The following is a 14160-nucleotide window of genomic DNA, read 5'->3' as shown; positions in this document are numbered from 1 at the left end:
AGAAACACGATCTGTAGTTAAGGCTGTACGTCCCCTAGAGCCGCAGCCCATGCTCTGTCCACCTTCCCCTTCTCTGCCACTGTCTTTGTCCACCTTCTCATTTTACCCCAATCCTAGGTACCCTCATCTTTTAGTGGGAACACATGAGCCGAAGGGGTCTGTCCGGAAGCACAGAATTCATAGCCACAAACGCGCTGGAGCAAGACGAGGCACTGACTCACCCGGGCTCCTGGCTTTCCGTCTAAGCCAGATGCTCCCTGTGTGATTTGGTTGGTAGCAGGGTTGGTGGGTGTAACACGAATGACAAGAACAGAGATTAGTATGAGGTACCAGTGAACAAGTGTAACACTTCAAACAACATAATACCCAGTCACAGGGTTCTGGGATGAATATCACATTGCTACAAATTGTTAGTTAAAAAAAAAACAAAAAAAAACAAAACACAGGACAATAAACACCCCCATAGACGATGGCATTTTTATGACATTTCCATTTGACAAATTCTTATTTAGAAATCAAGCTAATGAGGTTCATCGAGTGGGCTTTAAAGTAGTTACAGTAACAGCCACAGGCTGCTAATATCCATATGAAATTCGTTTTCTAAAGACTGTACTATTCACAATATTTTTCTTCAGTTCTGATGGAAAAATAATGGCCGATCTCCTAAGAAAGGGCTCATTATAATAATCAATCAAGGATAGCATTTCAGAGGAGAAGAAAAGAACTCTAGTCTTGCTTGTTAAAATAGCCTTTATGAATAACAAATGCAGAACTTGAACATGCCGGGATGAGTGTGGCTTTTACATGAACAGTCATTGATTTCTGGGTTGTTCTTACTGTGTTCACATTAGTCACCACTAGAGGGACTTCTAGGAACAGGAAAAAGCCAGAAATAGTTCATGAGTCCAAACAAAAAATAACTGTCCCAAACAAAACTGTTCCTTGACTCACTTGAAGTAATCAAATAATCATTGCAGCAAAGTCTGGATGGGGAATATTTTAAAAATCCAAGGCAACGCATGCTCTTCTTCACCTTGGACTCCAGTGCATGATTAAAAGATGACATTTTCAATGCTTATTTCAAGAATAAGCACAATTGCTTCTCTGATATGGCTTTTGTATCTCAAAACTCAAATATTTATTCATAGTCCTTTAAAATTTGATTAGATGAAGGAGTATTTAGGAAAGACAAGACACTAGCCCTATAAATTCTCTTGGCAAGGTTGCAAAACTATTTTCCCATTTTATGCTTCAGATGTAATTAATAATACAAAACGAAAGAAAAAAAAATATATTCCAGCTGCAAACTCTACCAATGATGCTATACCATATATATTTTGGGTAAATTTAGATTTTATTTTATAATTCATTCTGTATAATTTTATTATGAGGATTATCACTGCAAAAACATCTTTAGTGAGCAATGATTGAAAAATTTTAAAAAGTGTGTTGTTTGTTTAAGGCTAGCATATGCAGAGCTTTCTGCTAAATGTATAAAGATGATCACTAGTCCTAAATTTAAATGAAACAGAAATCCAAAGTTTCTTTTGCCTTTGGTACTTTGTTCAATCACCATTATTATAACATTTAAAAATAAATAGGGAGATGGTAAAATTTTTGCATTGATAATATATTCACCTGGGATGTGAATTAATGACACATATGTTATAGAGGTTTTATTCCGAGGTTATCCATTGATCTAATTGGTATGATTTAACCTATGTTCTATCACTCATTCAATAACTGAATATCTATTAAGCATCTACTACATGCCTGATTTATGTAAGGCACTGGTTACCAAGTAGAATACTTACTACTTAAGATATAGTACCCACAGGGAAAATAAAATAACTGGTAATCAATTTTTTATGTGTAAAAATGTGTATGAATTATTTCCTATTACCAATTTTATGTCATTTTAATCATGTAATTTATAATGTTCTTTATTGACTTTTGTTGGCATTCACTGAATAGATAGCATAGTAAAAGCTTGAAACTACAACCTCATAGTCAATAACCATTTTTTTAAAAATATCTTTTTAGTTGTGGAAAGAAGACTGGCATGAGGTGCAGGAAAGGTAAAAACCCATTTTTTCCCTTAAAAATAAAAATCTCTAAACAATTGCAAAATGCTTCTCCCGTCCTATCCACTATTGCCACAATAATATCTTAAGAGAGCATTTCTGAAACAACACACAACATTTAGACCTCGATATTATTGATTAATGTAAGGAGCCACAGCACTGACCTCATGCCATCAACAATGGCCAATTGCACACCTGCCACCAACAGAGGGCTACAGTTTGGGGTATCGAAGGAGTAAAAAAATTGAAGGAGAATTTAAAACTGCACTAAATTATAAAAAATGTTTGGGAGGAATTATGAGCACAGTACATTTGCAAAGAGGGGGGTGATGGGAGGAGGACTGTCGGCTCTAACAGAGGAAGGCTGGCACGTATGTAATGGAAGGAAAAAACAGTGTTGGCATTGTGTGAACGGGGTCTTCCTCTTACAGAGAGCGGACACCAGGGAAAGAAACCGGGGCTGGGCTCTGCACTAACAAACACAATGTGTTCTCCAGTCACAGAAATCTCAACTAGTAGTAGTTGCCAAGCAAACCAGAGTAGTTGCTTAAGGTAGAAAGAAAAGTCTGAGATTTGCACTGAAATGGAAAGTTTTCTTTACTTACTGGAAGACCAAGGGGTCCTCTGTCACCCTTTTGACCCGGTTCACCCTTCAATCCTTTAACACCATTTAACCCTGGTTCACCCTAAATGCAAAAGCAAATGCCAATTTTGGTTGCTATCACGGGCGCTTCAGCTATGAGAGAAGAGAGCCAGTCTCGGAAATGGTTGCAGATTCCAGTTTTAGGTAACAGCTGAGTCAGGCTAGATTTGTCTTGTAACCGTTCAAACTTAATTTCCAAAACATTACCAAATCAATAAACTGAAATGGACAAATAATATTCCAGGAAACAAAACACCCTAGAAAGTATGCTCTTTAGAATCAAAAGATAGAGATAACTGAGTTCCTGAAATTTTCAGTTGTGTATCAAGGAAATTGGTGTTGTGCCACATTGTTCTGACCAAGCAAGTCAGAGACAGTCAGTGGAGGATGCTGAAGGAGATTCAGTAATAAAACAACCTACTCTGCTGCAATGGAAAACTGGAATATGCAGGACAGTGTTATACACAGACATTTTAAGCCTTTAAGCATTTTGCCCAGGGGAATGAGCTAAAAATATAGCCGCTGATGTTTGAAGTAATGCCATTTAGTGAGTCCTCGCTCACTGACATTGCCAAGTCAGGTCCCTACATGGATTAATCAATAGAGTAGACAGCAAATAGCCAATCCCAGAAGAAAACATGAAGATCACAGAACTTACATGTAGTAAGTTCGTCTGCCCAATGTTTGAATGAAGAAGGTTTGAATTTAGTTTAGGGTTACATTACACAAGCAATGAGAAGTGATAAATTTTGTTGACTCTGTGTGTGTGTGTGTTTTTTTTTTTTAAATCTAAGAATACAGTACACCTATGTTCTATCAGCAGCAGGATGTTAGAAATAGAGTTTAACTGGTTCACTCTTTAACTTTTAAGCACAGACATTAACTTCATCAAGAAAATTGGAAAGCCTTGAAGATTATTTCAGTCTCCAAGCCCTATCGAGTCTTTCTGGGTGGGGCGGGAGGAAGGAGAGACTATGTCTACAAGGCAGGAGGGTGGCATTTCCCCCATTTGTCTGATGATGAAATCAGTGTGGTGCTTGTTAAACATAAAGAGCCTGGGGCCCCATGCAGACCTCAGTAGCCCAGGAAACGTGTATTTTTAATAAGCCTTCCAGGTGATTCCTCTCATGGGGAAATGCTGGGAAACAGATCATCCTTAGTACCATGTTACATATTTAAACTTTCAAAAGGGTCACAAAGGAATGAACACATTTGGGCAAAACCTAATGAAATGTTGGGATTCTAAAGATAGGATGATCACAGTGCTGCCACTACAGGAAATCTAAATGGTTGGTACAGTATGATCCTGGGAATGTCATAGAGCTAGAGTTAATGTGAGGTCAAGGCCAAGGTGCAATAGTCTACTTCAGTTAACTGGTCTAAACTTGAGATACCCGGCTTTGCATGTGTGTGGTCTTTCAGCAAGTGGTCTTGAGATGATGGATAGGCAGGAAAGCCTTTGTAGGCTGTGAAATTTTTTTGGTGAGGAATCATGTATTGATAGGACTGGTCATTAACTTAGAAGGTGAGTTTATAAACAGTCTAATTCAGTGGCAAAAAGACCAAATTTCAATGCTGGACCTAAATTCTAGTCCCAGATCTGTCATTTAATTAGTGTAATTTGGGGTAAATTCCCTAAATTCCCTGGGCCTATAGTTTATCATCCATAAAATCAAGGAGTTAGGATATGTATTCTATGAGGTCTTTGAAACTTTATAAAAATTCTCTGACGTCTATGATTTAAGTATGATTAAAGTTAAGTATAGGCAAAAAATCATTGCATTTTAGATATCAAAAGAATCTTGGGCATCTATTAATCTAATGGTGGGATATCTGAATAATGCAAGGAATTAAAAACACAGTCTTAATGGCTTTAGCCTGAGTTATTATGATTGGGCTGGTCTTTAGGGGTGCCTTAACATCCAAGGAGAAGCCAGGAGTGGGAAAAGAGGCCCAGAGAAGTTAGATAACTACTAAGATTACAAAGCCGGTAGATGGGCTCTCTCTTCTGACCCCCAGAACAATGCTCTGACCCCAAACGATAATCCATGATTCTGAGGCAATACCACTCACCAGAAGGTAAGGTATTCTACAAAGAATAAAGAGACATGCACTCGTCTGGTGCTTGGGCGAGTCACCTGCCTGACCTCGAAAAGGAAACTCAGGTTTCAGGAGTCAAACCAGTATCTCTGCCGCTGCTAGAGCTGGGTGAGCCAGCGGAGAGGCTGGGCTGCCTTTCTGACTCCTGTGCCAACATTGCATTATGTGTTCTCTCACCCTCACCATTAAAACGCACCAACTCCCTACTGAGGAGCTTTCAAGAGTACGTGCACCTTCTCTCAAACGGCCTTGAGGACTAGCTAAATTTTTCTGTTCAGAACAAAGCGTCAAGTCAGAAGATAACAAAAACAACTGGCACTTACGGGTGCTTATCAACAGCTGCACCAGATGTTTTGCTATTAAATCATCACAACCCTCTGTGGCAAGTTACCTAGTTGAGTAAATGAAGGAACAGAGAGGGTAAATAATGGGCCCAAGGTAACAGCATGTCAGGGCAGAGCTGAGATTAGAACATAGTTCCTCATCATACATGTCCCCTGGAAGAAGAGGACTGTCTTTCAGGGCTCATTCTAATCCTCCAAGGTGTCCTCTTGGTTTACAGGAAAGCAGGGAACAGGTGGAGAGACCATCTTCACAATATATGCTGCACCCATGCTAAAAAGGAGGGGCCATTCTCCACTGTTCTCTTGTTAATCCAGAGTATGTGTGTGTGTCTCCATGTATGGGATGTAATCTTCTCAGTATAGCACACCTGATACACCCCACTCCATGCTAGGCCAGTGGCCTCAGGGGAGGACAAAATTAAGATGCTGGACAGTCAAAGCATTTAGATGTGGTACTGCTACACGACAAGCAAGAAGTATCAATAACATCTAAATGTACAGCTAAAGATACGATAACAAGAAAGAATCTGGAATAGTCTGAGAATCTCATCAGATTTACTTCTAAATGGTTGATTTTGAGTATATTATGATTAGTGATTTCAGAAACTTACATAATAACAAGGGGGGAAAAAAAGGCAAAACGAGGAATAATTCATCTCCAGGTGATACCACTTAAATTTGTTCTAAGTCATTCTGTGTTGTGAGAGTTAAACATCTGGATACTTAAAGGCTTAAAGATTATCAACATTCTTGACAAGTAAATAAGACAGGACAGACATGCTTCCGTCATGCTTCTCCATGATTAACAAGGAAACAGAAATCAAATAATCAAGGGATTTGTTAGATTACCTTTGGTCCAGGAAGTCCATGGGGTCCCTGAAAATGAAAAACACAGCTTTTAATTAAGAACCGATTCACTGTTTCCCAGCAGAAGTGATTACATAACGTAACAAAAGAGATGTAAAACAAGAATCTCTTTGTTTGAGCTATAGCTCCAGGCAGGCCAGTGGATGTTAATACCTAGTGGAAGTTCCTTCCAGCTTCTGGATTGCTCTGTCATAGGAAATTTATTAATAGCAATTCTTTTTCTTTTTTTAACAAGAACAACGAAGATAATGATTTACGCAATCATTCCATTGTTTCATGGCCATTACAAAAGCTAATTTAGAGGAAAAAATATCAATAGTAATTTCCATCACCGAGAGATACATAATGTCAATCCCTGTCATTTCGTAGTATTCTTTCTAAAAGAAACTCTTGCCAGAGCCATGGCAAGTAAAGTACATGGCACACAGTGTTTAAGCATGACAACAGCAATTCTTTATGCTAACTACCCGAGAGGGGGAGGGTGGAATCCGAGAGAATGATAGGAAAGAAAAAAATAGGGAAATAAAGTATTGTGAATCCACACTGCTCCTATTTCTCAAATCCCCATTAAACATATAGGTGGCAAATGTGAGATACAGTATGAATGTATATGGAATATAGATGTCTTAAAAGACAAAAATTTAGCAAAGCAAAGTCCCAGACTTTAAATACGAGTGAAGAGGGGACCTTTTCCATTGCTAACTGCTCTAGACCCAGGTATTGGGGACCCTAAGGTAAAAAGGAAATGCAAAGATGATAGTCAATTCTGCAACCCTGTTGCATAATTTACTTAATTTAAGAATAAAAAAAGGATCTAATGCAGTAGTGGGAAGTATTATTTAGAATGTACTTATTTTGACCAAGATGAATTCTTCAAGGTTCTTGCAACAAATGTTTAGCAATGTAAAGAAGTCATCAGGGCTTTTTCCTTGTATTTTGTGGAAAATCCAAATATAGAGACTAATTAGCCAATTTAAATTAACTAAAGGTTACTGTGAATTGCTTTAAAGTTTTCAAATAATTTAAATAAACTATTGGAAAGAGGAGTATTTAAGTACCCATCAGTAAAATCGAATGACAGTAGGAAAAGTTTTTAACAAACAATACATTGAAGTTTGTTATATACATGTACATTAGAATATTTCCTCCTTAGATAAGTTGTGAATAAACATTTTCAGGAAATGTCTGATATTTTATCAAGTATTCTCATCTCATTTTAGTAATAACTTGAAATTCTTTTAAACTAATTAATTTTAGGAAATGAACAGGATGTAGTGTTGTTTAATCTTCTAACTTAAAGTGGAGGGTGTATAAACAACCAAAATATGCCACTTGCTTAATTCTTAAAAAACTGTTTAGATTTTAAGAAAAGGTTATTTATAATTGTTTTGTGGGTGAAATAGAAAAAGCAGTAAGAAACCGATGAGTGGGTCTGGACTATGCTCTGTGGCTTGCATCATTCCAATGAAGCTCTTCCTTAGATTTGTATTTAATCCGTATGATTGAAGACATGTGATTATTGAGACCCCTCAGACGTGAATGAGATTTTAGAGGCTGCTGGACTTGTCCCCATCCTGCCTAGGTCAAAAGCACTGGAAGCATCTGACTTCCATGTTCTACCCTTAACACACCATCATTAGACAGACATTTGGAGAATTACACTGGTTTAATGGCTGCCTTCTTCACTGGACCTAAGTTCCACAAGGACATGGCCACTGTCACTCTGATCACTGAGGGATCCCTGCAGGAAGGACTGTACCTATCAAAGTACCATAAAGTGCAAAGGAAAGGATTCAACAATGTCTGTCACCTGTGGAAGCGAGCTTCAATTTTTACATTATTTTATAAATGTTCTCGTTGAACATGTCATTAAAGGATCTTAATCTTCAAAGTTAGTTAAAAACATTCATTAATGGCTAGAATTATTAATCTTATTTTGCTACCAATGGCCCAGAACAGTGTTTAAAATGATTTTCTGATGTTCACGTTGTAAGGCTGGAAGTAAAGCTTGCCAAATCTGTCTGTCTTCAACTTTCCTATCACAAAGCTACTCTATCTCTTTCCAACAGACGTGTTTGGGGGAGTGAAAGACAACACTGTAAAGTCAGTACATCTCAAAGCACCTCGTATTTTCTGTCCATTCCACAGAGAGTAGTAGGAAATACAAGCTGGCTGTTTTGAGGAATGCGCTCATGTTTTCTCTAGTAGCATGCTCATAAATAAATGACTACATTTTGGAGAGAAGAGAGACTTACCATGGGGCCTGGTGGACCATGGGGACCTGGTGGGCCTGGTGGGCCTATGATCTGTATGTCAAAAAAATAAACATGGATTTGGTTACTTCATTTAGATAAGGCGGTTTGGCTTGAATCTTTTGCTGGGATTCTGCTAAGGCCATTAATAGTTTCAGAGAAAGAAGGATACTGGAAGAAATGATGTGTTTGATTCTCTAGGTTTAGAAATTCCTTTATGAGAACAAAAAAAAAAGTCTTTAAAAAATACAGTTCTTTTACAAAAGCCAGAATAAATCAAATGTACATTAAACGAAAAGGAAGCAACTGATTTCCAAGAAATGCTATAATGCCACAACCACTATTAAACTCTCCAATATTTCACTAGGCAACAATAGGGCTCTGGAGGAAAAAAAGAACGTATGTTCTATATCCACAAGGCTCTACCCACAAGAGTCGTGGGAAAACCATTGATTCCCTGCCCCCCCGCCCCCTCCCCCCCAGGATTAGACAGTCCTCTGAAAAATTGCTTCTAACTGAGACCTCTGAGGCATTTTGTCTCTCATTGTACAAGGCCAGCAGATATTTATTCTACAGCTTGACAAACCAAGAGGTTCATGGTTTTTCCACTGTTGATAAGCCATCTGGCAGAGGTTGAACTAGATGAATAATAGGCCCGTTTTGGAGTTTTTCAGGAACCATGGGAGTTCAGCTACCACGGACTTACAGAAGGGCCCTGAGGACCTGGCAATCCGGAGTCTCCTTTCTCGCCTTTCATTCCGTTGGCACCCTACGAATGACAGTAAGAGAGTTGAGCTGGTCAAGTTATTTGCAAAGTGTAAGGAACAACTGAATTTTCTCCCCAAACCCATCATCCTTTTGAAATTTGTATATTATACACATGATATGTAAAAGAACGATTTATCCTCCTACATTCTAGCTCCCCCAAACGCCTAGATGTGGGTGATATGTGAAATAAAATACAACGTAAATATAAACCAAGTTAGGCTTGATTGGTTTAACTTATACATTGCTGAACATATATTATTATGAGTGTTATATTTTTTTTATGGCAGTGCTCACTTTAAAAGGCAAAGTTCAGTCCTTTAACTATGTCATTAACATTTATTTATATGCTTCCTTATTTAAAAAAAAATTGAGGGCAATGAGGTTTTCTGCATTTTTTCCCTATGTTTGTCTACAATTTCCCTTCCAATTCTAGTAAAAATTATGGGGGAAAAACCATAAAAACACCATCCCATAGTATCATACATGTAAAGAGAAGAATTTCCAGAGTAATTTATTTTTGTTTTACATTTTTTGGTTTATTTTTAAATTATGATTTATTTAAAAATGATCAGTTATCACTATCTTATGCATACTAAATTAAAGTGACCAACTTCATTTATTTTAGTACTTTCTAGTAAAACAAATTCAGGGAAACATGAAGGTATATTTCATAATTCATTTGTTTGGATGCTTTAAATTTTGTTGTAGAGCCCCACTTACAGTAATTAACCAATAATACCTCAAATATTTAAAAATTAGAAGGTGATATGAATGATTAGATGAGACTGCAGCTAATAATATAATTCTTTTCTGATTATTTATCTTAATAGGAACACAGAAACATACCGGTAATCCAGGAAGTCCGATTCCTCCTTTTTCACCTGGCATCCCTGGATCCCCCACGTCTCCCTTTGAGCCTTTGAGTCCCTACAAATGATATGGTTTGCATGTAAGAACCAAACTATCCCTTGATAGTGACATCCTAGGGAACACAGAATTCCAGATCAGTTTTGTCAGTAGGTGGGTCCTATGTAAAGATGATTCTGATTTTCATTTTTAGGTAGAGTTATTTCTAGTAGCAACCTTCTACATTCAATCAACATTATTTTTCTGTGTAATAGAAGGCATTGAATTCTATCATTTAGACAACGTAAGTATGAAAAATATGAACTTAGATATTGACATCACGTCTCCTGATTCCATATTTTTTTACCTGGCAGCTAATTCTATATCACCGGTCCTGAAAACAATTTAATGGCTTTAATTCTCAACAGCAAAGTACACATCTGAACCAGAACCTAGTGTTATAATAACAAAGGTCCAAATAAATTTCTGCAATCTCCCCCTATATCCCTACTATCCCCTTGAAATGCAGGCAGAAGTTCCAATCACCACCAGTTTTCAATGGTCTAATCTAGACAGGAAAATCATTCACTGCACACTAATGTTCAATCAATGCTTAGAAATATTTCAACTTTTCCACAGTGTTCTTATTTTGTTCTCGGCACATCTCTGTGAGGTGATCCAGGATCTTATTTTTATTCTCCTTTTACTATGAGGGAATACATAAATGTGTATTCTGAAAGCCAACAACTCTGAATTAATGATACTAATACTGAAATTATGTTGTTAAGCATTTTCATTGAAGGAAATGCATAATTTCCTCATTCCTCAACACTGCATTCCTCACTGCAATATGACCAGATGGCCCGTCTTCAGCAGAGATAATCATAGTTATTACAATAAGGGACGCTGAGGCTGCATAACCTGTTCGTTTTTTCTATACTGAAAACTACTTGTAGACAGAAATGTGTCTTTTCTTGTAATTTATACTTATTTTATAGCACCTATTTCAGAATCACCCTTTAGGTGGGTAGGTGGATAGGTGCCTGAATGACTAAATAAATCTTACTGGTTAATCAGACCCTGGTAGGTTTTAGGGCTCTAGTGATTGCAGCAGAATAGCCAACCTGCTGGACACAGTAGCAGAAGAAAACCTTGTAAAGTCTATAGAAAAAAACAACCCAGCTATTATATGTGTACAGACCATGAAGCACGCCACTATGCATGTCAACTTATTTATAACTAGAGACCCGGTGCACAAAATTCATGCACGGAGGGGGGAAGGGTCCCCTCAGCCCAGCCTGCACCCTCTCCAATTGGGAATCCTCGGACATCCCTCTCACAATCCTGGACTGCTGGCTCCTAACCACTCACCTGCCTGCCTGCCTGATCGCCCCTAACTGCCCCCTCCCCTGCCAGCCTGATAACCCCTAACCACCTCTGCCTGCTGGCCTGATCACCCCTAACTGCCCCCACTGCTGGCCTGGTCGCCCCTAACTGGCCCCCTCTGCCGGCCTGGTTGCCCCAAACTGACCCCCTGCCAGCCTGGTTGCCCCTCACTGTGCCCCCTGCCAGCCTGGTCGCCCCATGCAGCCTGATGTTCGGTCGTTTGGTCACCCCTCACTGCCCTTCCCCCCGTCCCTCCTCCCCCACCCTCTGCCGGCCTGGTTGCCCCATGCAGACTGCTGTTCAGTCGTTTGATCATCCCTCACTAAACCCCCTGCCAGCCTGGTCACCCCATGCAGCCTACTGTTCAGTCGTTTGGTCATCTCTCACTAACCCCCCTGCTGGCCTTGTCGCCTCACACAGCCTGTTCGGTTGTCAACCTGGTTGTTTCGGTCGTGACGGCCCCTGGCTTTTTATATATATGGATGACTAATAGTGTGAAAGGAAAAATATAACCAGATTAAAAAATTCTCATGTGATCTCTGACGGATATAGTGAATCATTTAAAGTCTCTTTTTTAATTACCACATTTATTTAATGTGACATCATGTAATTTCAACATAAAACTCTGATATTAAAATATCCAAACTTATTTTCCTAACACTATCACCTGAGAAGTATATTTCACTAACTGTATAAGGAATTCCCTTGATTTCTTATGATCTACTTGATTTTAGCCATTTCTTGAGTAAGTAATGGAAGCCCAGAAAATATCAAATAGCTTGAAACTAACCTGTGATTTGATTCTGGAATTGGAATACTGGCAGATTCTTTTTGGCTTATGGACCAAATCCAGCCCAGGACTTGTTTTGTAAAGGCTGAATGTTATACAAAATTTTTAATGGGTGTTAAAAAAAAAAAAAGATATGCAACAGAAACTGTATGTGGCCTGTAAAGCCTAAAACATTTACAATCTGGTCCTTTATAGATAAAGTTTGGCAATCTCTGTTTTAGGGGAAACCTTGGAGAAACTGCCATATTCTGCGAAGCTACAACAGCCCTGTTTCTGTCTTTTCTAATAATCTCAACAATTAGGTGTAATCTATATTTGCAAAAAGAAAACATATATAAGCAATATCTAATTTTTTCACTGATTTTAATCTTGAATCATTTACATTCACTGACAAAAGCAGGATATTTTTACTAAATAGGTAATAATTTTACAAGTCTACTAAAAATTCACAAAGGACTCACTGGTAGATTGATAAAGAGTATTAAGATAAAACTAAAGCATCATACAGCTTGTATATTTCTGCAAAGAAAACTGACTTAAAACCAATTGCCTTTTAAAATAGCAATAGACTCATATAGAGAAAGCAAGCAGACAGTTCTGTTGGGGGGTTAGAGAGATTGAGCAATAAAGGGGGAAAAAAAAAGAGAACTCATGGACATGGACAACAGAGCCGTGACTGGGTGGGGGAGGGAGATGGGTGGAGGGTAAGAGGGCATAGAGGGGATAAATGGTGATGGAAAGAGAAAAATAAAATAAAATAAAAATAAATAAAAGCAATTGCTTTTTAGAGTTAACATAGTCTCCAGAACAGATGGTGAAAAAAAAAAAAGAAGAGAGGATATCACATATCAACATGCATGTTTTTCTTGGCTTCAAACCTATAATAAAAGTAATGATCAATAACAATGCTTTAAATGACAGTACATATCTTTGAAAATTACCTGCTCTCCGTCAACTCCTGGGATTCCTGGCGATCCTGGCTCTCCCTGTTAAGATAAAAACTGATGGCTTCCTTCCATTTATCATTAGTAGCATACTAAGCTATATAAAAATGTTGCTAGTTGGTAACGGTACAATTTGACTTTCAGCAAATGTATCATAACCCAAGAATACTCCATTACATCATACCACATATCTAAACTAAGTAAAATAGCATTTTCTTGAATATTATATATGACAATACTCATATGTAGCTAAGATCCAGTGTTTTTATTTTTCCCTCATGTGAGTTGCAGGCTAAACAAAAATTGATGAAAGGAAGCTGATAAAAATCATTTGATGGCTGACCATATTCTATACTATGAATCTATAGCAACAACCTATATGCCTCGGTTAATTTTTTTTCTCCTAAAAAATCTGTATGATTTCTCTTATTTTCCAATTTGAGAAATAAGTAAAAACATGACTGTTATCTTAAGAGAGAATAAAATGCAAAGCCACATAAGTTCACAATAGTTTAACTGACACTGGTTGAACCATAAACAAAAATTCATAATGATTGTGAATGTGCTACTTCCAGATAAGTCTCACTGAAAGATGTAATAAATCAGATAATAACTTAATCCACATTAAATTACTTTTGGATCAATTCGATTTCCCATACTATGCTAGGAATGCACTACATTTACTATTTATATTATGATTTATTAGAACCCTTGACAAACCCAAAATATATAGATTTATTTTTTCTTAACTAAAGATGTTCTATTAAAAACAAATTTAAACAATGTGCTAGAGATTTATTCAAACAACAAATGTCCAATCACCTTTCAGTTGGAAAGGTACTGAACAAATTCTTTGAAAGGCAAGATATTATTTTATATCAATGAATCATGTATTTGAATCCCATTATAAATATCCCTTGTTTCCACATTGTGGAAACTTTGTAAAAACAGCTCTTTTGAGGGCTGAATGGCCTGCCTCACAGACAGGATTCCAAGGGAGCTGACTTGAGACTGTATTTTTCTAGAAAGGCTTGTTTGGTGATGTTATAAACCACAGTACTGAAATGGCTAGAGCTCTTTTCCCCGGTAAAAACTTTAACAGCTATTGGCCTCAGCATGAAATGTGAGCTTTCCAA

At 37.7% G+C, this 14160-nt stretch overlaps 1 protein-coding gene across 1 annotated transcript in view; it reads right to left on the bottom strand.

The window, feature by feature from the left end:
• Nucleotides 1-14160, bottom strand: part of COL25A1 (collagen type XXV alpha 1 chain) — a 480059-nt gene that overhangs the window by 18853 nt on the left and 447046 nt on the right. The window contains exons 26-31 of the mRNA XM_079776470.1: nt 13022-13066; nt 9905-9985; nt 8997-9059; nt 8294-8344; nt 6021-6047; nt 222-257 (exon numbers count right to left, since the gene is read on the bottom strand). Coding sequence (XP_079632596.1) covers nt 222-257; nt 6021-6047; nt 8294-8344; nt 8997-9059; nt 9905-9985; nt 13022-13066 — 303 coding nt within the window. The remainder of the gene's footprint in view (nt 1-221; nt 258-6020; nt 6048-8293; nt 8345-8996; nt 9060-9904; nt 9986-13021; nt 13067-14160) is intronic.

This window comes from Cnephaeus nilssonii (genome assembly GCF_951640355.1).
Source record: "Cnephaeus nilssonii genome assembly, chromosome: 1".
NCBI lineage: Eukaryota > Metazoa > Chordata > Mammalia > Chiroptera > Vespertilionidae > Cnephaeus > Cnephaeus nilssonii.
This window is presented reverse-complemented; position numbering and strand designations above follow the sequence as displayed.